The 27,753-nt window shown below is 42.7% G+C and overlaps 1 protein-coding gene across 1 annotated transcript in view; it reads left to right on the top strand.

The window, feature by feature from the left end:
* PECR (peroxisomal trans-2-enoyl-CoA reductase) overlaps window positions 1–22,627 on the top strand; it is a 50,045-nt gene extending 27,418 nt beyond the window's left edge. The window contains exons 5-8 of the mRNA XM_030802959.1: window positions 3,535–3,631; window positions 5,686–5,796; window positions 17,143–17,254; window positions 21,671–22,627. Coding sequence (XP_030658819.1) covers window positions 3,535–3,631; window positions 5,686–5,796; window positions 17,143–17,254; window positions 21,671–21,756 — 406 coding nt within the window. The 3' untranslated portion in view covers window positions 21,757–22,627. The remainder of the gene's footprint in view (window positions 1–3,534; window positions 3,632–5,685; window positions 5,797–17,142; window positions 17,255–21,670) is intronic.
* Window positions 22,628–27,753: the final 5,126 nt, after the last annotated feature.

Here is a 27,753-nt window from a genome sequence, read left to right as displayed (position 1 = left end):
CTGGAGTGCAGTGGTGCAATTTCTGCTCACTGCAGCCTCTGCCTCCCAGGTTCAAGCAATTCTCCTGACTCAGCCTCCCATGTAGCTGGGATTACAGGTGCACGCCACTATGCCCGGCTAGTTTTTTGTATTTTTAGTAGTGACGGGGTTTCACTATGCTGGCCAGGCTGGTCTCGAACTCCTGACCTCGTGATCCGCCTGCCTCAGTATTCCAAAGTGCTGGGATTACAGGCGTGAGCCACTGTGCTTGGCCTACATTAAGTATCTTTGAATAACCCCAAATTCATTTTTTAACTAATGACCAATTTACAACATCTATGACTGTAGAATTTGGAATAACTTGTGAAGTTCACCATAATGGAATTTGACATATTTGACTCATATTCTGATTTTGATTAATTTTTCCATGGGCAATAGATATTTATTTTTTTCAGAAAAGAAGTCAGTGGGGCTGGATGCAGTGGCTCGTGCCTGTAATCCCAGCACTTTGGGAGGCTGAGGTGGGTAGATCACCTGAGGTCAGGAGTTGGAGACCAGCCTGGGCAACATGGTGAAACCCCATCTCTACTAAAAATACAAAATTTAGCCAGGCGTGGTGTCACACACCTGTAATCTTAGCTACTCGGGGGGCTGAGGTATGAGAATCACTTGAATCTGGGAGGTAGAGGTTGGAGTGAGACTCTGTACCCCCTCCAAAAAAAAAAAAGAAAGAAAAAAGAACTTAGTGATCTTATTTAACCTACTATCTCAGTTATTTCTTACTTTTTTTTCTTTTTTTTTTTTTTTTTGAGATGGAGTTTCACTCTTGTTGCCCAAGTTGGAGTGCAATAGTGCGATCTCGGCTCACTGCAGCCTCTACCTCCTGGGTTCCAGCGATTCTCCTGTCTCAGCCTCCTGAGTAGCTGGGATTACAGGCACCTGCCACCATGGCCAGCTAAAATTTTTGTATTTTTAGTAGAAACGGGGTTTCACCATGTTAGCCAGACTGGTCTCGAACTCCTGACCTCATGTGATCCACCTGCCTCAACCTCCCAAAGTGCTGGGATTACAGGCATGAGCCACCGCACCCAGCCTGTCTCAGTCATTTCTTTTATAAGAGTCTAAAGGCCATCCAAATAAAACTGGGAGAAAAACAATATGCCAGGAAGTAACTTGAAAAACACAAGTTTACCAGTTGAAAAGTGTGGATTAAAAATATATATATTTTTGCTGATTTCTTTAGTATCTTTTCAACATTCTGATTCCTTCCATTTTTTAGGGAAGCTAGAGACTGCATTTTTAAGAGGCAATAGAGAAGGTCTTTTTCTATAACCTTAGATAACAGGCACTGAAAAAGAAAAATTACACAAATATAGGTTGAGCATCCCGATCTGAAAACTCAAAATCCAGAATGCTCCAAAATCTGAAAATTTTTGAGCACCAATAGGATGCTCAAAGGAAATGCTTTTTGGAGCATTTCAGATTTTGGATTTTCAGATTAGGGATGCTAAACCAGGTAGTATATGCAAATATTCCAAAATCTGAACAGATTTGGCCGGGCCCGGTGGCTCACGCCTGTAATCCCAGCACTTTGGGAGGCCGAGGTGGGTGGATCACGAGGTCAGGAGATCGAGACCATTCTGGCTAACATGGTGAAACCCGGTCTCTACTAAAAATACAAAAAACTAGCTGGGCATGGTGGCTGGCACCTGTAGTCCCAGCTACTCCGGAGGATGAGGCAGGAGAATGGTGTGAACCCAGGAGGCAGAGCTTGCAGTGAGCTGAGATCATGCCACTGCACTCCAGCCTGGGCGACAGAGTGAGACTCCGTCTCAAAAAAACAACAACAACAAAAAACAAAATCAGAACAGGTTTGAAATCCAAAGCACTTCTGGTTCCAAGCATTTTGAATAAGGCATACTCAATTTGTAAAATGTTCAGTTGAGGCTGAGTGTGCTGGATCATGCCTGTAATCTCAGCACTTTGGGAGGCTGAGGTGGGCAGATCATCTGAGGTCAGGAGTTTGAGACCAGCCTGGCCAACATGCCAAAACCCCATCTCTACTGAAAATACAAAAATTAACCGGGCGTGATGGCTGCACCCCTATAAAGCCAGATACTCGGGAGGCTGAGGCAGGAGAATCACTTGAACCCAGGAAGCAGAGGTTGCAGTGAGCCGAGATCATGCCACTGCATTCCAGCCTGGGTGACAGAGCGAGACTCTGTCTCAAAAACACAAAAAACAAAAACAGAGCATTCGTGAACTGTGAGACAGTTGGAGTCTCTGAAAGAGACATGAGAAACGGGGACAGAAAAAAATTTGAAGACACTGTGGATGAAAATTTTCCAAATTTGATAAAGACTATAAACCTATAGATCCAAGAAGCTTAACAAACCCCAGTACAAGAAACATGAAGAAAAGTGTACAAGGCACATCATAATCATATTGCTGAGAACCAGTGCTAAAGAGAAAATCTTAAAAGCAGCTGGAGGAAAAAGACACATTGTATACAGAAGCAGATTTCTCATCAGCACCAATGCAAGTTAGAAGTTAGTGGTGTAACATCTTTAAAGTGCCAACAGAAAAAACCATGCCAACCTGGAATTCTTTATCCATTGAAACATCTTTCAAAAACAAAGATGAATTAAAGACTTTTTCAAACGTATAAAATCTGCAAGAATTATCACCAGCAGACCTATGCTAAAATAAATGTTAAGGGAAGTCCATTATTTACTAAATAATCTGTTTTTTATCAGCTGATTTCAAATACCTTTGATTGGAAGAATTTTCCTAATTAGTTGTATAAGTTAATTTTCTCACATTAAATCATCCTATATTTGGTTTTGAGGATCTTGTCATTAGAAATTCTAAGCCATAGTGTCTATCTACACAAGACCCCATACTTCGTTTATCTTTGAGATGGAGTGTCATTCTGTTGCCCAGGCTGGAGTGCAGTGGTGTGATAACAGCTCACTGCAACCTCCACCTCCCAGGGTCAAGCGATTCTCCTGCCTCAGCCTCCTGAATAGCTTGAGATTACAGATGCCTGCCACCATGCCCAGTAATTTTTGTATTTTTAGTGGAGATGGGGTTTCACCATGTTGGTCAGGCTGGTCTTGAACTCTTGACCTCAGGTGATCCGCTCGCCTTGGCCTCCCAAAGTGCTGGGATTATAGGTGTGAGCCACTGCACCTGGCCTCCTTTGTTATTTAAAATCAATTTTAAAAATAACCACATGCTTGAAATCCTTAAAATTACCAATTTGTTTTCCTTTATAATCAAAGTTCTTCAAAGTATTCCTCTTACATAGTGATTTGGGGAGCCTTATCTGGGTCTATGCCATGTGAGATTTGCTTGATCATCAGCTGTGGCTTGGATTTAATATTGAAGGACATAGTTTTTTCTTCGTTGTTTAGACAAACTCAACAAGACAGACTCCATAGCAAGAAGTCTCTGGTAGAATTCTGTCAGGTAGTTGGCATACCTGTGAGCTTGGTGAACGAGAGAAATATTCAACAGAAGCTGATTGTCATGTTTATGTTTTGTCTTTCAAAGGCATTCTGGAGCTGCAAGAGCAGGTGTTTACAACCTCACCAAATCTTTAGCTTTGGAATGGGCCTGCAGTGGAGTACGGATCAATTGTGTTGCCCCTGTAGGTAAACGATCTATATTGAAATTTACTGACAAATTATGCTTTTCTGATTCCATTTGTGGTGTTGATAGAGGTATTTGGTAATATGCAAGTATAGCATAAAAGATTGACATTAAAACAGATAAAATGAGAAAGTCTAATTTTCTTTTTTTTTTTTTTTTTTTTTTTTTTTTTTTTGAGATGGAGTCTGTGTTGCCTAGGCCGGAGTGCAGTGGCATGATCGTGGCTCACTATAACCTCCACCTCCGAGGCTCAAGTGATTCTCGTGCCTCAGCCTCCTGAGTAGCTGGGACTACAGGCACATGCCACAATGCCCAGCTAATTTTTTGTATTTTAGTAGAGACGGGTTTTCACCATGTTTCCCTGGGTGGTCTCGAACTCCTAAGCTCAGGATATCTGTCCACCATGGCCTCTCAAAGTGCTGGGATTACAGAGGTGAGCCACCGCACCCGGCCCAGAAAGTCTAATTATCATTATGGAAGTACTCTTTGATTTACAGCCAGATTGTCAAGAATGTTAAACCAGTGATTCTTGATTCTGGCTTTTTTTTTTTAGAAGGAGTCTTGCTCTGTTGCCCAGGCTGGAGTGCAGTGGTGCAGCCTTGGCTCACTGCAACCTCTGCCTCCTGGGTTCAAGTGATTCTCCTGCCTCAGCCTCCCGAGTAGCTGGGACTACAGGCACGTGCCACCACCCCTGGCTAATTTTTGTATTTTTTGTAGAGACTGGGATAGTCTCAATTTCCTGACTTCGTGATCCACCCACCTTGGCCTCCCAAAGTACTGGGATTACAGGCATGAGCCACCGCGCCCAGCCTATCTATAGATCTTATCTCTGTAATATCAATAGGTGTTATCTGTGCCACTCAATGAAGACTAAGCATGATTGACTTCAAGCGTGAAGTTAGTAATCTCATCTCTGACAAAGGTGCTCGTAATACTAATTCATGTTTGCCTTCCAGAGACTTTTTCGGTTAAATGATCAAATTTTAATACTTCTAGATTTTATCCTCTTTAAATAAAAGGCAACATATTGTGTAACTGGAAACCAATATATCTCTCCAGTATCATTTGAAGTTACTAAAACTGCCACATTTTCTAATTTTATTTTAACTTCTCTTTCCTCCCCTCCTCTCCATAATTTAACAGTTTGAATCTATTACAAATAGCTGTATCCTGTAAGATACAATTTTTTTTTTTTTAAATGTTTGAGACAAGGTCTCACTGTGTTGCCCAGGCTGAATTGCGGTAGTGCGATCACGGCTCACTACAGCCTCGACCTCCTGGGTGCAAGCGATCCTCCCAACTCAGCCTCCTGAGTAGCTGGGACCATAGGCGTGTACCACCATGCCCAGCTAATTCTTTTTTATATTTTTTGTAGAGATATAGTCTCTCTATTTTGCCCAGGCTGGTCTCAAACTCCTAGGCTCATGCAATCTTCCAGCTTCACCCTCGCAAAGTGCTGGGATTACAGGCATGAGCCACTGCACCTGGCCTGGGATACAGTTTTTGAGTAATTTTCCTGACCTTAGAAAGCTAGTGAAAGATACATTAAAAAATTCCTAAACAATTAAAATTTTAGTTTATTGATATTGGATTCAAATGCTTTATTTGCAATTTCAATCTAGGTAAAAAGCCAAGAAAATATTGCATTTTTCTAAGTCTCACGTAGCCATTGCCCAGTCTTCTCTTGCAAAGCAGAGAAGCCAAATGGAAACTAAAATAGACAGAGTCCCCTGTCCCATTGTTCCAAGTTAAGTGCCTCTTTCATTTACTTACGCAATCATGACCTTCAGAAAACAGGTCTTTCATGAAAAAATCCAGGGCATGGTTAGGAGGAGGAAGAGGTCACAGAATAACCATTTGGATCATCCATTTGTGGGTGGTGGGGACTGTACTTCTTTGACAACACGGAGGAAATTTAATATCAGCACTGTTAACTTTTTTTTGACTTAAGCTACTTAATGTTTGAAATGCCAGTAGACTATCTTGATATCTTTATAATTAAAATTTAATGTAGTGTACTTTATTTTGTCCCTGTTTTATTTTTCAACACAGGGAGTTATTTATTCCCAGACTGCTATGGAGAACTATGGTTCCCAGGGACAAAGCTTCTTTGAAGAGTCTTTTCAGAAAATCCCCGCTAAACGAATTGGTGTTCCTGAAGAGGTAAGGTATATTTCCAGCATTGATTAGAATTGCTGTGTGTTCTACTTTGGAATTTGTAATTCAGTATCGTTTTTATGCGGTCTGGATGACATTATTTCTCCCACTGCCAGCAGATCATTTCCCCTGTTCTTTCTGGCTCTCAGATATTCTGGTTGTGCTTTGACTACTGACAGCAATCTGTACTTGAGAGTGAATGCGGTATAAATTAATAACAGCGTTTTTTTATTAGTTTGTTTTACTGTATTTTCAGCTACATTATTTTATTACATGGCATTTGTTGGTACGCAGGACCCTAAGCAAATCAGACAGTTATGGCCATATGAAGTTCCACATGAGATTTCGGTTAAGGTTGAAGTCTGTAAAATCAGCAGCTTTCCAAACTGCCAACAGCAGTCTTTTTTTTTTTTTTTTTTTTGCTTGAGACAGTGCCTCACTCTGTTACAGGCTAAGTACAGTGTCACGATCATAGCTCACTGCAGGCTTGAACTCCCACCTTGGCCTCCCACAGTGCTAGGATGATGATGATGACGAAGACGATGACTTTTTCGACAGAGTCTCTCTGTCGCCCAGGCTGGAGTGCAGTGGCGCGATCTTGGCCCACTGCCAGGCTAGAGTGCAGTGGTGTGATCTTGGCCCACTGCAACCTCCACCTCCTGGGTTCAAGCAATTCTCCTGCCCCAGCCTCCCGAGTAGCTGGAATTACAGGTGTATGCCACCACACCCGACTGATTTTTGTGTTTTCAGTAGAGGTGAAGTTTCACCATGTTGGCCAGGCTGGTCTCGAACTCCTGATCTTAAGTGATACGCCCACCTCAGCCTCCCAAAGTGCTGGGATTACAGGTGTGAGCCACCACACCTAGCTTTGCATCAGTCTTGAAATGTAATTTTTTTTTTTTAAGAAAATGAGGCCAGGCGCAGTGGTTCACGCTTGTAATCCCAGCACTTTGGGAGGCCGAGGCAGGTGGATCACGAGGTCAGAAGATCGAGACCATCCTGGCTAACACGGTGAAACCCCGCCTCTACTAAAAATACAAAAAGAATTACCCAGGCGTGGTGGCGGGCACCTGTAGTCCCAGCTACTTGGGAGGCTGAGGCAGGAGAATAGCATGAACCTGGGAGGCGGAGCTTGCAGTGAGCTGAGATCGCGCCACTGCACTCCAGCCTGGGCGACAGAGCAAGACTGTATCTCAAAAAATAAAATAAAATAAAAAAAAGAAAAAAGAAAAGGATGTCTTTCCCACAATAATAAAAATGAAAACAATTAGTAGTAAACTTACCTCTAAATGAAAAAAAAAAGAAAATCACCTGCCTCCTTAGGGCAGTGCATCAGTTTCATAAATGAAAAAAACAAAACAAAACAAACCCCTTTTTCTGTGGAGCAGCAAAAAGACCAGATTAGGGGCATATAATATTCCTTGATGGGGAGAACCAATTTTATTAAAAAGTCAGGTTTCCCTAAATTAATTTATAAATTTAATATCTTTTGGGAATTTAACACGCTGATTCTATCAAAAATATTTATGCAAAAATTGCCAAAAATGTTTTGAAAATGAATAATGAGAGGATTACCCTTCATGGTGTAATGAAACCATGAAGCTATATTTATTTATGTACTGTGTATTTACATACTATGAAGCTGTATTTATTTACAGCATCTGGTGCTGGTAATGAAACATATTAAAAATAGTAGAACAGAACAGATTCTTGAATTGGAACCATATGTGGGAGTTTATGGAGTCAAAGTAGCATTTCAATCTGTAAGGAAAGGATTAAACACTCAGCAAAGTGTTGGGGGCATTTGGCTGTTTAGTAATAAATTAGATTCCCTATCCTGTATTATATACAAAATGACTTTCAGATTTATTAAAGTGATAATTATAAAAGCAAACCCATGAAACTCTTTAAAAGAGTTATCATGCTTAGAACTAGCTTTTATTATCAGTTTGGTGAATGTCTTTCCAGAAATGCACTATGCATGCATTAAAAATTTGTATTTGTTGACTCTTTTTTTTTTTTCTGAGATGAAGTTGCACTCTTGTTGCCCAGGCTGGAGTGCGGTGGCATGATCTCGGCTCACCGCAACCTCTACCTCCTGGGTTTAAGAGATTCTCCTGCCTCAGCCTTCAGAGTAGCTGGGATTACAGGCATGCGCCACCACACCTGGCTAGTTTTGTAGAGACAGGGTTTCTTCATGCTGGTCAGGCTGGTCTTGAACTCCTGACCTCAGGTGATCCGCCTGCCTCGACCTCCCAAAGTGCTGGGATTACAGGCGTGAGCTACCACGCCTGGCCTATTTATTGACTTTTTTACGAAAACAGGATTTGCTCTGTGTTATTTTCTGAAACTTGTTATGGGTATATTACAATATAATCAAATCCCATTATGATTTGGATTTTATTTATATTTTTGTTCTTGCAGTAATTCTGCGATGAACATTATGAATATAATCATGTACTCTTGTGTGAGGGGATATGTTTCTAGAAACAGAGTTCCTGAACCAAAATAGACTTGCATTGTATTTTGGAAGATACTGTTAAATCAAACATCTGATGAGCCATGTTAACCAAGGTCTTTGGATTTGTATTCTGAAAACTAAGAGTAATATTTAATGAATTTTAATCAAGGGAATTATATTACATTTTTATTTTGGATAGAATACTTTGGGAGGCTAGGCACAGTGGCTCACACCTGTAATCCCAACACTTTGGAAGCCTGAGGCAGGCGGATCACTTGAGGTAGGAGTTCAAGATCAGCCTGGCCAACATGGTGAAACCCCGTCTATACTAAAAAATACAAAAATTAGCCAGGCGTGGTAGCATGTGCCTGTAGACCCAGTTACCTGAGAGGCTGAAGCAGGGCAATTGCTTGACCCCGGGACATGGAGGTTGCAGTAAGCAGAGATTGCACCACTGCACTCCAGGCTGGGTGACAGAGTGAGACTCCTTCTCAAAAAAAAAAAGAGCTTTCCGGAATAGGAACAGCTCCGGTCTACAGCTCCCAGCATGAGCAATGCAGAAGATGAGTGATTTCTGCATTTCCATCTGAGGTACTGGGTTCATCTCACTAGGGAGTGCCAAACAGTGGGTGCAGGACAGTCGGTGCAGCGCACCGTGCGTGAGCCGAAGCAAGGCGAGGCATTGCCTCACTCAGGAAGCGCATCAGGGGTCAGGGAGTTCCCTTTCCTAGTCAAAGAAAGGAGTGATAGACGGCACCTGGAAAATTGGGTCACTCCCACCCTAATACTGCACTTTTCCAACGGGCTTGGAAAATGGCACACCAGGAGATTGTGTCCCGCACGTGGCTCGGAAGGTCCTACGCCCACGGAGTCTCGCTGATTGCTAGCACAGCAGTCTGAGATCAAACTGCAAGGCGGCAGCCAGGCTGGGGGAGGGGCGCCCGCCATTGCCCAGGCTTGCTTAGGTAAATAAAGCAGCCGGGAAGCTCGAACTGGGTGAAGCCCACCACAGCTCAAGGAGGCCTGCCTGCCTCTGTAGGCTCCACCTCTGGGGGCAGGGCACAGACAAACAAAAAGTCAGCAGTAACCTCTGCAGACTTAAATGTCCCTGTCTGACAGCTTTGAAGAGAGTAGTGGTTCTCCTAGCATGCAGCTGGAGATCTGAGAATGGGCAGATTGCCTCCTAAAGTGGGACCCTGACCCCCGAGCAGACTAACTGGGAGGCATCCCCTAGTAGGGACAGACTGACACCTCACTCAGCCGGGTACTACTCTGAGACAAAACTTCCAGAGGAACGATCAGACAGCTGAATTTGCGGTTCATGAAAATCTGCTATTCTGCAGCCACCACTGCTGACACCCAGCCAAACAGAGTCTGGAGTGGACCTATAGCAAACTCCAGCAGACCTGCAGCTGCGGGTCCTGTCTATTAGAAGGAAAACTAACAAACAGAAAGGACACCCACACCAAAAACCCATCTGTACATCACCATCATCAAAGACCAAAAGGAGAAAAAACTACAAAGATGGGGAGAAAACAGAGCAGAAAAACTGGAAACTCTAAAAAGCAGAGTGCTTCTCCTCCTTTAAAGGAATGCAGTTCCTCACCAGCAAAGGAACAAAGCTGGATGGAGAATGACTTTGATGAGTTGAGAGAAGGCTTCAGACAATCAAACTACTCTGAGCTATGGGAGGAAATTCAAACCAATGGCAAAGAAGTTAAAAACTTTGAAAAAAAATTAGACGAATGTTTAACTAAAATAACCAATGCAGAGAAGTGCTTAAAGGAGCTGATGGAGCTGAAAGCCAAGTTTCGAGAATTATGTGAAGACTGCAGAAGCCTCAGTAGCTGATGCGATCAACTGGAAGAAAGGGTATCAGTGATGGAAGATGAAATGAATGAAATGAAGTGAGAAGGGAAGTTTAGAGAAAAAAGAATAAAAAGAAATGAACAAAGGCTCCAAGAAATATGGGACTATGTGAAAAGACCAAACCTACGTCTGACTGGTGTACCTGAAAGTGACGGGGAGAATGGAACCAAGTTGGGAAACACTCTGCAAGATATTATCCAGGAGAACTTCCCCAATCTAGCAAGGCAGGCCAACATTCAGATTCAGGAAATACAGAGACTGCCACAAAGATACTCCTTGAGAAGAGCAACTCCAAGACACATAATTGTCAGATTCACCAAAGTTGAAATGAAGGAAAAAATGTTAAGGGCAGCCAGAGAGAAAGGTTGGGTTACCCACAAAGGGAAGCCCATCAGACTAACAGCTGATCTCAGCAGAAACTCTACAAGCCAGAAGAGAGTGGGGGCCAATATTCAACATTCTTAAAGAAAAGAATTTTCAACCCAGAATTTCATATCCGGCCAAACTAAGCTTCATAAATGAAGGAGAAATAAAATACTTTACAGACAAGCAAATGCTTAGTGATTTTGTCACCACCAGGCCTGCCCTACAAGAGCTCCTGAAGGAAGCACTAAACATGGAAAGGAACAACCGGTACCAGCCACTGCAAAAACATGCCAAATTGTAAAGACCATCAAGGCTAGGAAGAAACTGCATCAACTAACGGGCAAAATAACCAGCTAACATCATAATGACAGGATCAAATTCACACATAACAATATTAACTTTAAATGTAAATGGGCTAAATGCTCCAATTAAAAGACACAGACTGGCAAACTGGATAAGGAGTCAAGACCCATTAGTGTGCTGTATTCAGGAAACCCATCTCACGTGCAGAGACACACATAGACTCAACATAAAGGGATGGAGGAAGATCTACCAAGCAAATGGAAAACAAAGAAAGGCAGGGGTTGCAATTCTAGTCTCTGATAAAATAGACTTTAAACCAACAAAGATCAAAAGAGACAAAGAAGGCCATTACATAATGGTAAAGGGATCAATTCAACAAGAAGAGCTAACTATCCTAAATATATATGCACCCAATACAGGAGCACCTAGATTCATAAAGCAAGTCCTCAGTGACTTACAAAGAGACTAGACTCCCGCACAATAATAATGGGAGATTTTAACACCCCACTGTCAACATTAGACAGATCAACGAGACAGAAAGTTAACAAGGATACCCGGGAATTGAACTCAGCTCTGCACCAAGCAGACCTGATAGACATCTACAGAACTCTCCACCCCAAATCAACAGAATAAACATTTTTTTCAGCACCACACCACACCTATTCCAAAATTGACCACATAGTTGGAAGTAAAGCTCTCCTCAGCAAATGTAAAAGAACAGAAATTATAACAAACTGTCTCTCAGACCACAGTGCAATCAAACTAGAATTCAGGATTAAGAAACTCACTCAAAACCACTCAACTACATGGAAACGGAACAACCTGCTCCTGAATGACTACTGGGTACATAACAAAATGAAGGCAGAAATAAAGATGTTCTTTGAAACCAATGAGAACAAAGACACAACATACCAGAATCTCTGGGACACATTCAAAGCAGTGTGTAGAGGGAAATTTATAGCACTAAATGCCCACAAGAGAAAGCAGGAAAGATCCAAAATTGACACCCTAACATCACAATTAAAAGAACTAGAAAAGCAAGAACAAACACATTCAAAAGCTAGCAGAAGGCAAGAAATAACTAAAATCAGAGCAGAACTGAAGGAAACAGAGACACAAAAAACCTTTCAAAAAATTAATGAATCCAAGAGCTGGTTTTCTGAAAAGATCAACAAAATTGATAGACTGCTAGCAAGACTAATACAGAAGAAAAGAGAGAAGAATCAAATAGACACAATAAAAAATGAAAAAGGGGATATCACCACCAATCCCACAGAAATACAATCTACCATCAGAGAATACTACAAACACCTCTATGCAAATAAACTAGAAAATCTAGAAGAAATGGATAAATTCCTCGACAAATACACCCTCCCAAGACTAAACCAGGAAGAAGTTGAATCTCTGAATAGACCAATAACAGGCTCTGAAATTGTGGCAATAATCAATAGCTTACCAACCAAAAAGTCCAGGACCTGATGGATTCACAGCCGAATTCTACCAGAGGTACAAGGAGGAACTGGTACCATTCCTTCTGAAACTATTCCAATCAATAGAAAAAGAGGGAATCCTCCCTAACACATTTTATGAGGCCAGCATCATCCTGATACCAAAGCCTGGCAGAGACACAACCAAAAAAGAGAATTTCAGACCAATATCCTTGATGAACATTGATGCAAAAATCCTCAATAAAATACTGGCAAACCGAATCCAGCAGCACATCAAAAAGCTTATCCACCATGGTCAAGTGGGCTTCATCCCTGGGATGCAAGGCTGGTTCAACATACACAAATCAATAAATGTAATCCAACATATAAACAGAACCAAATACAAAAACCACATGATTATCTCAATAGATGCAGAAAAGGCCTTTGACAAAATTCAACAACCCTTCATGCTAAAAATTCTCATTAAATTAGGTATTGATGGGACGTATCTCAAAACAATAAGAGCTATCTATGACAAACCCACAGCCAATATCATACTGAATGTTCAAAAACTGGAAGCATTCCCTTTGAAAACTGGCACAGGACAGGGATGCCCTCTCTCACCACTCCTATTCAACATAGTGTTGGAAGTTCTGGCCAGGGCAATCAGGCAGGAGAAGGAAATAAAGGGTATTCAATTAGGAAAACAGGAAGTCAAATTGTCCCTGTTTGCAGATGACATGATTGTATATCTAGAAATCCCCATCATCTCAGCCCAAAATCTCCTTAAGCTGATTAGCAACTTCAGCAAAGTCTCAGGATACAAAATCAATTGTGCAAAAATCACAAGCATTCTTGTACACCAATAACAGACAGAGAGCCAAATCATGAGTGAACTCCCATTCACAATTGCTTCAAAGAGAATCAAATACCTAGGAATCCAACTTACAAGGGATGTGAAGGACCTCTTCAAGGAGAACTACAAACCACTGCTCAATGAAATAAAAGAAGATACAAACAAATGGAAGAACATTCCATGCTCGTGGGTTGGAAGAATCAATATCGTGAAAATGGTCATACTGCCCAAGGTGATTCATAGATTCAATGCCATCCCCATCAAGCTACCAATGACTTTCTTCACAGAATTGGAAAAAACTACTTTAAAGTTCATATGGAACCAAAAAAGAGCCTGCATCGCCAAGTCAATCCTAAGCCAAAAGAACAAAGCTGGAGGCATCACGCTACCTGACTTCAAACTATACTATAAGGCTACAGTAACCAAAACAGCATGGTACTGGTACCACAACAGAGACATAGATCAATGGAACAGAACAGAGCCCTCAGAAATAATGCCGCATATTTACAACTATCTGATCTTTGACAAACCTGACAAAAACAAGCAATGGGAAAAGGATTCCCTATTTAATAAATGGTGCTGGGAAAACTGGCTAGCCATATGTAGAAAGCTGAAACTGGATCCCTTCCTTACACCTTATGCAAAAATTAATTCAAGATGGATTAAAGACTTACATGTTAGACCTAAAACCATAAAAACCCTTGAAGAAAACCTAGGCATTACCATTCAGGACATAGGCATGGGCAAGGACTTCATGTCTAAAACACCAAAAGCAATGGCAACAAAAGCCAAAATTGACAAATGGGATCTAATTAAACTAAAGAGCTTCTGCACAGCAAAAGAAACTACCATCAGAGTCAACAGGCAACCTACAAAATGGTAGAAAATTTTTGCAACCTACTCATCTGACAAAGGGCTAATATCCAGAATCTACAATGAACTCAAACAAATTTACAAGAAAAAAACGAACAACCCCATCAAAAAGTGGGCGAAGGACATGAACAGACACTTCTCAAAAGAAGACATTTATGCAGCCAAAAAACACATGAAAAAATGCTCATCATCACTGGCCATCAGAGAAATGCAAATCAAAACCACAGTGAGATACCATCTCACCCCAGTTAGAATGGCAATCATTAAAAAGTCAGGAAACAACAGATGCTGGAGAGGATGTGGAGAAATAGGAACAATTTTACACTGTTGGTGGGACTGTAAACTAGTTCAACCATTGTGGAAGTCAGTGTGGCGATTCCTCAGGGATCCAGAACTAGGAATACTATTTGACCCAGCCATCCCATTACTGGATATATAGCCAAAGGACTATAAATCATGCTGCTATAAAGACATATGCACACATATGTTTATTGCGGCACTATTCACAGTAGCAAAGACTTGGAACCAACCCAAATGTCCAACAATGATAGACTGGATTAAGAAAATGTGGCACATATACAGCATGGAATACTATGCACCTATAAAAAATGATGAGTTCATGTCCTTTGTAGGGACATGGATGAAACTGGAAATCATCATTCTCAGTAAACTATCGCAAGGACAAAAAACCAAACACTGCATGTTCTCACTCACAGGTGGGAATTGAACAATGAGAACACATGGACACAGGAAGGGGAACATCACACTCCAGGGACTGTTGGGGGATGGGGGGAGGGGGGAAGGGACAGCATTAGGAGATATACCTAATGCTAAATGACGAGTTAATGGGTGCAGCAAAACAACATGGCACATGGATACATATGTAACAAACCTGCACATTGTGCACATGTACCCTAAAACTTAAAGTATAATAATAATTAAAAATATATACTTTATGTGGTTTACATTATCTATATTTGCTGTATTAGAAATTAAAACTAAAATTTAAGAAATACTATTAATTCATTTAAAAATAGTAATAAAGGAGTTCATGCTAACATAAATAACATTTACTTTAAAATAGCTACATACAAAAACCTTTTTTTGTTTTTTTTTTGGTTCAAGCGATTCTCCTGCCTCAGCCTCCTGAGTAGCTGGGATTAACAGTCATGCACCAGCATGCCCAGCTAATTTTTGTATTTTTAGTAGAGACAGGGTTTCACTAAGTTGGCCAGGCTGGTTCGAATTCCTGGCCTCAGGTGATCCACCTGCCTCGGTCTCCCAAAGTGCTGGGATTACAGGTGTGAGCCACCGCGCCTGGCCGGTTTTTTGTGTTTTTGAGGGAGTGTGGTTTACAGATTGTTAGAGGTTGTGATTACTTGGGTGGGATGGTTGTTGTCTGGATGGCATTTCAGAAAGGAGCTCATTGGAGCAAGTCTCTTTTTGATGGGCTGACTTTAAGAAACATGTTCATTGGCTGAGTTGTCACTACTGGATCAAATAGGGTTAAAACCAGCTCTGTTGCTTGATACCATGTCTCAGTACAATCTGCCTTTTCACAGCAATGTGGGACCTTTTAAATAGTGAATTCTATACCAGCCCTGTCCAATAGAAATATACTAATAGTCACATTTGTAATTTTAAACTTTCCAGGAGCCACATAAAGTAAAAAAAGGTGAAATTAATTTTAATAATATATTTGACTTAGCCTATCCAAAACATGGTCATTTCAACATGTAATCAACATGGAAAATTGAGATTATTTTCTTCACCCCTTGGAGCATCCAGGATTAATGAGATATTTTACATTATTTTTCCCATACTCAGTCTTCAAAATCCAGTGTGTGTTCGATACTTATGGCACGTCTCAATTTGGACCAGTCATATTGAAAGTGTTTGAGTAGGCGACTATGGCTAGTGGCCTCGTTTTAGATAGTGCAGCACTGTACTAGCTGCTGGGAATACAAGGATGGAGAGAAGGCTTGGCTGCTCTCCAAGGTCTTAGAGTCTTAAGGAGGTATAGCCTTGTGAATATAGGACCAGGACTGGGATGAGGCAAGCAAGGTATGGACACAAAATTTAAGGACCCACTCCCTCTCAGGGAAGATTTTGCACTTGTGCAAACCTGAGAGTGAATACGTCCTTAAATCTTGCACCCTCGACACCTTATTTGCCTCACCCTAGTCCTGGCCCTGCCTGGGGGCCTTTTAAACTGCAGAATCTGGGACCCCAACCCCAGAGCTTACAATTGCGATGATCCTGGAAGGATCTAGGAATCTGGAGTCTCAGTAAGCATCCCTAGTGATTCTAATGCAGGTGTTTTGGATCATCACCCTTGGAGAAACTCTGCTTCTTCCCACAGCCTCAAGTGAGAGCTCCTTTACAAGTCAGTGAAATAACTTCCTTCTGTTTGGGTTGAGAGTAGATGTTGCTGAGCTCATCAGTTCCCTATTTGAATTTTTAAGGAGTACAGTGGGAGTCTGAAGTGCCTTTAGTTTATTTTTTTTTTTTTTGAAATGGAGTCTCACTCTGTCACCCAAGCTGGATTGTAGTGGTGCAGTCTCGGCTCACTGCAACCTCCTAGGCCCAAGCAATCCTCCCATGTCAGCCTCCGAAGGAGCTGGGACCACAGGTGCCCGCCACTGTGCCTGGCTAAATTTTTGAAGTTCCTTTTGTAGAGAGCTCCTTTGAATGTGTGTTGCTGGGCTTTTGGCCTGACAGGACCACAGACTGAACAAACCAGAATGCTAGTTTATTGCTAATCAGACACATTGACTATTTCAGGGACCAAAATATGAAAGGCACAAGGTAGTGATGGAAAATGGGGTTGTGGAGGACAATGAAAGGCATGGAAGGAAGTGAATTGTTTGAAATGGGAAAGAGCAGAGCTGAAGCACTGAGTTCACTTATGGCTTCTTGATGTCATGTAGCTTGCTTGACACCGCCTAAGGATCCCTCATACCTTGCCACCTTTACCCTAGTCACCTACCTGATTTCGGTGATGCTCAGGGGGAAAGGGAAGTTGTAGGAAAAGGAAGTTGTCTATGTACTGTGAGGTTGTGGTGCACATGCACACACTGTTGGATTCATGTTACAATCATGTGCTTTGAGATGTCTTTACTAGGGAATGTCAGGCGGTTAGAAATGGGGAGTATTTGCTTTTACCTATGCATGTGTGTGTGTGTTTCTGTTTCCAGGTCTCCTCTGTGGTCTGCTTCCTACTGTCTCCTGCAGCTTCCTTCATCACTGGACAGTCGGTGGATGTGGATGGGGGCCAGTGTCTCCATACTTACTTGTATGAGGTACCAGGTGAGCAGCCGAGGAATGAGCAGTCACCAGCTTTATGCTGTGTCATTTTCAGGGGTTTAAAATTTATTATAAGTAGTTACTTAAGAGATGAGGGTGCTTTCTTATAGAACATCAAAATGTACAAAATGTTTATATTCATGATGTGATTTTTTAAATGAAATATTCCTAGTCACAGAAAATATCTATCTTTATTATAGAACTTAGCTTTTTGTGCATGCATAGGTTGGTGGAATTTGAACCCTGAAAAATATTCTCAGTATGAGTATATGTTTCTAAAGAGGAGACAGAAAAGAGGCAAGAGCATGCTATAGTTTTAAAGATTTAATTCCATTTTATTCCTCCAGTAAATGGCTTACATATCTGAGCAGAACAATCAGGCCTGCTAGGTGGGGTGGGCTGCTGTGGTGCTATTTTGTGCTCTCTTTGAGATATATATTGAATGAAGGCATATGAAATTTCTGTATTCATCATTTTTTATGTACAAAAACAGAAATTTGGCCGGGTATGGTGGCTCATGCCTTTAATCCCAGCACTTTGGGAAGCTGAGGCGGGTGGATCACTTGAGGTCAGGAGGTAGAGACCAGCCTGGCTAACACAGTGAAACCCCATCTCTACTAAGAAATACAAAAAAATTAGCCAGGCTTGGTGGCGGGTGCCTGTAGTACCAGCTACTTGGGAGGCTGAGGCAGGAGAATGGTGTGAACCCAGGAGGTGGAGGTTGCAGTGAGCCCAGATGGTGCCACTGCACTCCAGCCTGGGCAACAGAGTGAGACTCTGTCTCAAAAAAAAATATATATATAATATATATACATATATATAACAGTTAGTCAGGTGTGGTGGCAGGCACCTGTAGTCTCAGCTACTTGGGAGGCTGAGGCAGGAGAATCTCTTAAACCCAGGAGGCGGAGATTGCAGTGAGCCAAGATCATGCCACTGCACTCCAGCTTGGGAGACAAAGCAAGACTCTGTCTCAAGAAAAAAAAACAAAAGTTTTATAAGTTTAAATCAAATATTCATATTACATGCAAATGCCTTTATGTGTGTGTGTGTGTGTATGCATCTCATGACTAGATAACAGAACTTTGCAGTTTGAAGGGTCCTAAAAGATCACTAAGTCCAGTATCCTAGTTTTATAAACAACAAAACAAATCCACAGAAGTTAAAAGGTTTATCTAAGCTAATAACTCTAAATCACTCCAAAAATGTAGTAAAGGATATAAAATGCAAATGTATTGAATTTCTGTTGCTAAAGATAATTAAGTGGCTCCTAGCAAATTAACATGTGGTTGATGTAACCCAGGTGAATTTGAATTTCATATCAAGGACCCAGGGTCTACGTACTCTTTCAGGTGCTGACAGTCTGATCAAGGCTTAAGGCCTTTTTTGCATTAACAAATGATTAGTATATCTGAGAGGTGAGCAAAAACTCAAACTGGTTTTCCTCTGCTCTCAAGATGCAACAACCATTAGCACAGAAGACTTCTGTGACCAGTTATTTGGGTTACTTCTCCCACACACCAACCAAGCAAGCAGTTCTGCAGCAGACCCCAGCTGGGCGTCCTCTCATTCAGTTCTGACAGTGGAGATAGGGTCAGATCCCACAGGCTGAGGGCTCAGTCCCACAAGATGCCCCCTGCTTCGGGCACTGTCACAAGTCTGGGCCTCCAAAACTTCTGACTGCCTAGCTTCAAGTTGGGGTTCCCACAACCCCCTCTTTGGGTTAATTTGCGAGAGCAGCTCACACAACTCAGGAAAACACTTCGATTTACTGGTTTATGATAAAGGATATTACAGGAGATACAGCTGAAGAGGTGCGCAGGGCAAGGCATGTGAGAAGGGGCACATAGCTTCTGTGTCCTTTTTGGCTCCACCACCTGCCAGGAACCTTCATGTGTTCAGCTATCTGGAAGCTCTTGAACCCAGTCCTTTTGGGTTTTTATGGAGGCTTCATTACATAGGCATGGTTGATTAGACCATCAGCCACTGGTGATCAACTTAACCTTCAGCCCCTCTTACCTCCCCAGAGGTTGTGGGGTGGGTATGGGCTGAAGGTCCCAACCCTGTAATCATGCCTTGGTCTGTCTGGTGACCAGCCCCTATACTGAAGCTAACTAGGGGCTGCCAGCCATCAGTCAATCATTAACATACAAGAACACATCACTTTGGAGAGTCTAGGATATTAGGAGTTGTATGCAGGAGATGGGGTTGAAGACCAAATGTATGTTTCACAATATCACAGTATAGAACTTTAATTTTACTTATTATTTTCCCCTCCCACATATATTTCATTACTAATAACATCAGTGTGGTGATGTCCATAAGATACTGTGGTTTTAAGGGTCTTGGTTGGAAAGAAGAAATACCTACATGGTTTTGCCATATTGTTTTCTGAAAAAAATTCCAAGTAGTGAGGGTGGAGAGAATCTTTCCACTTCTCTCACAGTAGAATTCAGTCACTATTTCTTATCGTAGGTTGCACTGTTTTACCTTTAGAAGGGAAAGAAATTTCAAAGAGCTTCTTCCTTAGGCCTTCAGTGAAATGATTTTCTTTTGTAATTCTAACACTTTTTATCATTAAAAATATTTAAGTTTTTGAGGAAAGCGGGTACATCTATCTTTTAAGAATATACTGCCCCCCGAATAATGAGAGTATTCCGCCTTTCATTATGGTGTTTTCTTTTAAGACTGGCAGCTCCAAAGTGAGAATGCCTAAGATGGAAGCTTGGCTCTACCCTTATTAGCTGAATGATTGTGAGAAAGTTAATTTCTATAAGCCTCTATTTTGTTCCTATATGCAGGGACACATACAGTATTTATTTCATAGAGCTGTTGGGAGGATTAAATTAGATAAGGGACTTTTTCTTTTTCTTTTTTTTTTTTTTTTTTTTTTTTTGAGACAGAGTCTCACTCTTGTTGCCCAGGCTGGAGTGCAGTGGCATCATTTCGGCTCACTACAATCTCTGCCTCCCGGGTTCAAGCGATTCTCCTGCCTCAGGATCCAGAGTAGCTGGGATTATAGGTGCCTGACACCACGCCTCACTAATTTTTTTATAGTTTTAGTAGAGATGGAGTTTCACCATGTTGGCCAGGCTAGTCTCGAACTCCTGACCTCAGGTAATCCGCCTGCCTTGGCCTCCCAAAGTGCTGGGATTACAGGCATGAGCCACTGTGCCCGGCCTTAGATAATGCACATTTAAAGCCCTATGTCAGGGGCTGGGCACCATGACTCACACCTGTACTCTCAGCACTTTGGGAGGCCAAGGTGGGCCAATTGCTTGATCCCAGGAGTTTGAGACCAGCCTGGGCAACCTGGCGAAACTCCGTCTCAACAAAACATTTAAAAAATTAGCCTGGCGTGGTGGCCTGTGCCTGTAGTCCCAACTACTTGGGAGGCTTAGGTAGGAGGATCACTGGAGCCCAGGAAGTCGAGGTTGCAGTGAGCCATGATCGCACAACTGCACTCCAGCCTGGGTGACAGAGCGAGACCCTGTCTCAAAAAATAAAAATTAAAAAAATAAAGTCTTTTGTCAAATTGGATGCTTTTAGTCACAACTCAAAATGGTCTAATCAGTAAAGGAATTTGCTGGCTCACATAACTGAAAAACAGGTAAGACTCGACTTAGTAGCTCACTGATCTCATCAAGGACAAGTTTTTCCCTTTTCCTGTTTTTGCCTCCATGGTGTTGGCTCTATCTTAAGGCAGGCTCTCCTCATTGCAGGATGGCTGCCTGCTGTTTCTGTGTGTAAGGCTGATACTTCTGTGTTCATACCCAGATGGACAGAGAGAGAGAGGGCTGGAGGAGTGACTTTGTTCCAGAATTTCTAACAAAATTCTGAGATCCACTCTATATTCGATCAGCTTATGCAAATGTCCATTTCCAACCAATAACTGTGGCGGGGTTATAGTGCACTGACTGACTTAGCTTAGACCACATGCCTTGGTGCCAGGCTTCCCTGGCACCTTCTAGATCCTTAAATGGAAACAAGCTGTTGGAAAGAAGAGATGGGGACCTGGATGCTGGAGAGGCAAGTAGCAGTGCCTGGTACAAAGTAAGGACACTATTTTTAAATTGTGATTATTAAGGAGACACTTTCTTGACGATCCACAGTGTGTTAAGCACTGCACACATGGTGTCATGTTTAACCCTCACAACTTTAAAAGGTAGATATTGTTATATCCTTTAATAGAGGAGGAAACTGAGGCTCAGGAAGAGTCATGTGCCCAAATTCAGGAAAGCTAACGCGCGGCAGACCTGAGATTCAAATTGAAGTCTTTTCTCAAATGTTTGCCCTAAGGATTTATTTTTTGGTGCTGAGAAAATGTGTGAACCAGGGAAATTAACAAGAGGATTTGGTGAGAATGAAGAGGACAAATGAGATTGGCAAGTGACAGGAGGCTTTCCACTTCTTTAACAGATCATGACAACTGGCCCAAGGGAGCAGGGGACCTTTCTGTTGTCAAAAGGATGAAGGAGACTTTTAAGGAAAAAGCTAAGCTCTGAGCTGAGGAAACAAGGTGCCCTCCATCCCCCAGTGCCTTCACATCTTGAGGATATGCTTCTGTACTTTTTAAAAGCTTATAGTTGGTATGGAAAACATTTTTCTGATTTTTAAATGTTATGAATTATATCTATGGAAAAACTATTCCTGAAATATACACACTCTTATGTCCCACTCAAAGTCTTTTAACCTATGATTTAAAAATGTGTAACAGAAATTAACATATTTTAATGATTTTACTTTTTATTTCTAATAAAAGTATTTGAAAAATGGAATAATTTTAAATCAATGATAATTCTAGGGATCATGAACTCCCAGAAGATTTTACTATTTAATTGTAAAGGTAGAGGCCAGACGCAGTGGCTCAAGCCTGTAATTCCAGCACTTTGGGAGGCTGAGGCAGGCGGGTCATTTGAGGTCAGGAGTTCAAGACCAGGCTGGCCAACATGGTAAAACCCTGTCTCTACTGAAAAACAACAACACAAATTAGTCGGATGCGGTGGCACACACCTGTAGTCCCAGGTACTTGGGAGGCTGAAGCAGGAGGATCGCTTGAACCCAGGAGGCAGAGGTTGCAGTGAGCTGAGATCATGCTACTGCAGTCCAGCCTGGGCTACAGAGTGAGACTGCATCTCAAAACCCAAAAAACAAAAACAAAAACAACAACAACAAAATTATAAAGGTAGAAAAAAATCTAAATTGTGTCATAATTAAGATTATTAAAATTAGAATTATACAATGACTTATTTTTGGTGGCAAATACCTTTGGAGCAATAAAGCCTTTATGGTAATTATTGATGTGTAGTTTCTGTTGTTCATGAAGTCAAATTTGTATAAATTCTCTTAATTCAAAGAAAAAGTTTTATGTGATTTATTTTTGGCAGTGCCTGATTTGTGTCCTGATTTTCTGTCCAAAGTATTCCCTTTTTTCCATGCATATCCTTTTGTAGGCAAAAACAAAATTTCAATTGTATGCAAATGTATTAGGGTTCCATACTCTGCCTTCCGTGGCTCCAGTCTGATAGACCCTTATTGAAGAAATGCCTTTAGCAGATTGAATATGTTCATTCTTTGTCTTAATCAAAGTTCTTTCAAGTATCTGAGGTGAAGTAGCTATTTTCTTTTTTTTTTTTTATCATTAACACTTATTTATTTATTTATTTGATGGAGTCTCACTCTGTCACTCAGGCTGGAGTGCAGTAGCGTAATCTCGGCTCACCACAACCTCCGCCTCCCGGGTTCAAGTGATCCTGCTGCTTCAGCCTCCTGCGTAGCTGGGATGACAGGTGTGCACCACCACGCCCGGCCAATTTTTGTATTTTTAGTAGAGATGGTGTTTCACCATATTGGCCAGGCTGGTCTTGATCTCCTGACCTTAAGTGATTTGCCTGCTTTGGCCTCCCAAATTGCTGGGATTACAGGTGAGAGCCACCACGCCCAGCCTGTCATTAACACTCACTTTAAAGTGTGTGATTTACCAAGCTCTGGGGTTTGGGACCCAGAATCTGCAGCTTTCTCATGCTCCCAAGCAGGGCTAGCATGAGGGAGAGGCTAATGAGGTGCCCAGGGTGCAGCATTTAAGGAGGTATTCTCCATTGTCAGGTTTGTGCCAGTGCAGAATTGCCTCTGAGAGTGAGTGTGTCCTTAAATTTTGTGCTCATACTAATAATGTGGGAAGGTCAGAAAGCTTCATTTTCCTCCCAGATAGTACTTTAACAGTGGCCTTCTGGAACTGATAATATCATAACAACTGAGAATTACAAACCATGTTAGAGGGCAAAGTGGCCCTAATACAGGTTGGTGGAGAAGATGGAAAAGGCAGGGCTTGCTTTCACATGAGCTGTGTCAATGACTGCCATCGACTCCTTAAATCTCCATAGCGTTACCATTTATTTCTGCTTAAGGCACAGAACCTGCCTATGTAGCACTAAACTGAGGTACAACTCCTTATTAGAGCTTCTTCTTAGACTATCACTGGACAGCTGGTCATTATCTATATTTTAGAATTATGAATTTATTATCCAGGACTCTTATGTACATCATAATAGTATCCTGTCAATAATGTACTTTTGCAACTATGCTTAGTAAATTTTGTTGTAGAGCGACTGTTCTTGAATAGGCTTAATAATTGGGAGCACCTAGTATGTATTTAGCATTATGTTAGGAGTCAGACATGCAATGGTGAAAAAATACACATGTATCTTGTCCTTATTGAGCTTACAGTAGAGAGAAAATGAGAGAGAGAGAGAGAACACGAGTGCTATAAAGGATAAGGCCATGATGCCCACGGCATATAACTGAAAGACAGGAAACAAAATGAAAATTCTATATTTATGTAAAAAGAGCTTGTTGATAAAGATGACCCTTGTGAACCTTATACCTCCCACAGACACTAATCTTATGGTTTGTGGCTTATGTTAGTTCAGGTCCTCTGAAAAGCAGGTGCCCAGACATAATGAGATTTGCATGACACTTATTGGGCACCCTGTGGAGGATAAGGGCAGGGAGCCAGAGAAGGCAGCGATGGCCTTCAGACCATGCTGCAAGGCTGACCCCTGTAAAAGAGAGGGGAGAGAGGATTGGGCAGGAGGCATCTCAGATTGCAGCAAAGTGATGCTTTCTTAAGACAGGCTTGCTGAAAGTATGCATTCACATTTACAGTGGCCTACAGGAATACCAGCAGGCACTCAATGGGTCATGTGGATTCCCTACTGTGTAAAAGTAACTCTGTCTCCTCCTGCTGATGCCTGGACAAAGGGAGTTCAGAGATCAGTTCAGGCATCAGTCATAGTTTGTAGCTCACTGGGACCTTACGTCCCCTGGCAAGAGCCTCTCTCTTTGGGACCAGGATTTCCAGTGCTACTATGCTCCTTAAATCCATCATTGGAAATGATGGAATGCAGGGCCACTCCCAGTTTCACCCACCAGATCCCAGACATGGTCCCAAACCTACTGGGGACATGCATCCTTGAAGACAGCACTCCATCCTGGCCCTTCAGCCCAGCTGGGTCTTGGTTGTTCAAGCCCTCTGTGAGGCTGGCTGTCCATGGATGGTGTGGGGTGTGGACGGACAGTGGTTCCACAACCAGGGGCTCACTCTTTCGTCTCCTTCACTGGGAAGTGAGTCACCTGATTGGATGCTATGCCCCATGGGATTCCATGCCTATGGACCAGGCTTTCTATAGCCCCCAGATAGTCATGGTGTCTGAGTCCCTGCAGGCAGGAAAGACAAACTCTTGCCTGGAAGAGGCATCTATCACTATGACGAGTGACACAGAAAACACACGGCAATTTGAACAGGACAGTTAATAGTGAAGAGTGATTATCACAGCAGATTGAAGTAGTGAAGGACTGGCTAGTAGGAAGTAAAAAGAACTTGAACATGAGAATAGCAGATATCGGGAGTAGCCTGCACCACTAGGATTAAGAGTGAGAGCTCAAAAGAAGAGCCCTGGCTGGGCGCGGTGACTCACGTCTGGAATCCCGGTACTCTGGGAGGCTGATGTGGGTGGATCACCTGAGATCAGGAGTTCGAGACCAGCCTGGCCAACATGGTGAAACCCCGTCTCTACTAAAAATACAAAAAATTAGCTGAGCCGGTGGCTGGCGTCTTTAGTCCCAGCTACTAATGAAGCAGAGGCAGCAGAATCATTTGAACCTGGGAGGTAGAAATTGCAGTGAGCCAAGATTGCACCACTGCACTCCAGCCTAGGTGACAGAGTAAGACACTGTTTCGAAAAAAGAAGAAGAAGAGCCCTCCATGGCACCCCTGGGGCTGACACCCAGATTGAGTAGGGAGGGCAAGGCTGTGGCTCAGTGGAGGGCAGAGAAGTCTCTGTGGTGCTCTGCTGGTGGAACTTGCTAGAAACCTGCCCTCTGGGGTCCTGGGGAAAACTACATAGAGAGATGTCCTACCAGAGGCCTCTGATGCAAAACTCCCTGAGGGAGATGCTGGGAAGCTGGTGCTGCTTAGCACTCCTGCGGAGCAGTCTGCACTGCACAGGTCAGGAAGCAAAACCCTCTTCCTCCTCTAATGTCTCTCCATCATCCTCTCCTGACAAAGCTTCAGAGCCCGCTGGCCCAGGGAAACAACTTAGAGGGCCCAGATCCATTTTCACGGAACAGAGGAGCAATACATCTGGAGCCTGCTGCTTGTCGACTGGCCATCCCGTGGCCCATTGGTCTCCTTAAGGAGCAATGCCATTTCAGGGCTCAGCAGTGGTCAACGTTGCAGGCAGGTTGGACGTTCAGAGGCAGCAACAGCTCCATTGACCTCGGTTAATGGGGAGTCCATGCTAATGGGTCGTCTACAGCCTCCCCGCATCCCTGTGCATGTCACATCACTTCTGGGCTGGCCAGTGATGAAGGCCAGCTATCAACTGGCCGAATCTTCTAGGCTGCTTGGTTGTTGTATGCCTCTTCTGTGAGGATCGCATTCTGGGGACGTTAACATGGGAGGCGGAAATGACACTCCCCTGAAGAGCCCTACTCTCCTGGGCTCATCCGTAGGCCTCTATCCCAGACCTTGTTTCCTGGCCACTGTATATATTCTCATCTCGGGCCACTTTTCATTCCATTGCAGATACCAGTTGCACCCTTGCACGCTGTCCATTAGTAAGATTTTCCATCTCCACCATCACGGGGCCACTCCTGAATAGGGCTGTAATGAAGTTCTGACAACTGTGAAGGAGAGAGAGAAGGAAGGGAATTGGGTAGGAAAAAAAATCACAGACTGCAGTACAGTCCAAGAAAAGGAGGATCAGGTGGATGGGAAGTCCTCAAGCCAAAGTCACCCGTGGGAGCCACCCTTTTCTTAAGGGAACAGCCTAGATGGACAGCAGGGCTGTGCTTGTCACATGCCCGGAGCAGCCCGAGGGGAAAGGCAGTGGTGGATGGAGACAGGCAGCAGCTGGGACCCACAGCCAATCAGTTTTGTTTCCCGTAGCAGGAGGTCTAAGGGGTTCCTTTTCATGGTTGCCACTTGGCTATTCTGCAACTGTAAAACTTCACCATTGATCTCATTTATATTTTTTAACACGACCTGGGGCTTGGCTCAAAGCAGTGCCACCTTGTGGTTAGTTGTGGAACACCAGCCTGTCTGGGCAGTGGCTTCTTAGGATTCAAGAACTGGTTGCAAAGCTTCAACGTGAGCTTTTGTTTCTTGGCTTTGGTATTTCTTCTGCACTCCTTGTTTACAAGTATTTCATTTCAGCAAAGATGGCATCTATTGAAATAAGATCAACCAGCGGGAAGATTCTAAACCATATTCAAGAAAGGTATGCTACATCAAAACTAGCGATTATTGAGTCCATGTTTTAAGACAGCCAAATCTCTAGGCTATTTTGGATCTTATCCTGGACAACACTATTTCTGATTTGTATGGTAACCAAGGCCCTCTGTGGGTTAGTGCCAGCTTTCAAGCAGCCGTGCCTCAGTCTAGTGAGAGGCACTCCTGCGTTCTGCCTGGTGGGAGTCAGAGTCTTAGGATCTGCCAAGTCCTGATGCCGTCAGCATTCACATTGCCTTACAGGGGTCTCCTCCCCACTCCAGCATAGGTAGGCCCACCACCTGCTCTTGTCTGCAGCCTTCAGACTTGCTCTCCTTGAGGTCTTCAGTTCCCCAACAGGAAATTTCTTGAAATCCCCTTCTTTTGCTGAGGTTACTGACCTTTCTGCTTGCTGCTTCCTGGCATCCTGTTTCTTTGCTTATTTTGCCCTTTTCTGCCAGTTCTTGCAGAGCTCTTGTTGGATTCTCTTTCCATGAAGTACAGATTTTAGAGTGCACTGGAGTCCAACTGCTTGGGTTCGAATCCCAGCTTCTACCACTTACTTGCTCTTGTGAGGGCACTGAGACAGCTGAGGAATTTGTATGCAGACTTACTGGTCATTTTGTTCGACTTGATAATGGCATGGCAGTTGTTATTATTTTTTAATTTAGAAATATTGATTTCTAGGATTTACTTTAAAATATTCCAACTTAAAAAAATGGAGGAAGGCGGG

This window comes from Nomascus leucogenys, chromosome 22a (assembly GCF_006542625.1).
Source record: "Nomascus leucogenys isolate Asia chromosome 22a, Asia_NLE_v1, whole genome shotgun sequence".
Taxonomy (NCBI): domain Eukaryota; kingdom Metazoa; phylum Chordata; class Mammalia; order Primates; family Hylobatidae; genus Nomascus; species Nomascus leucogenys.
Note: the sequence above shows the minus strand (reverse complement) of the source record. Positions and strands in the feature narration are given on the sequence as shown.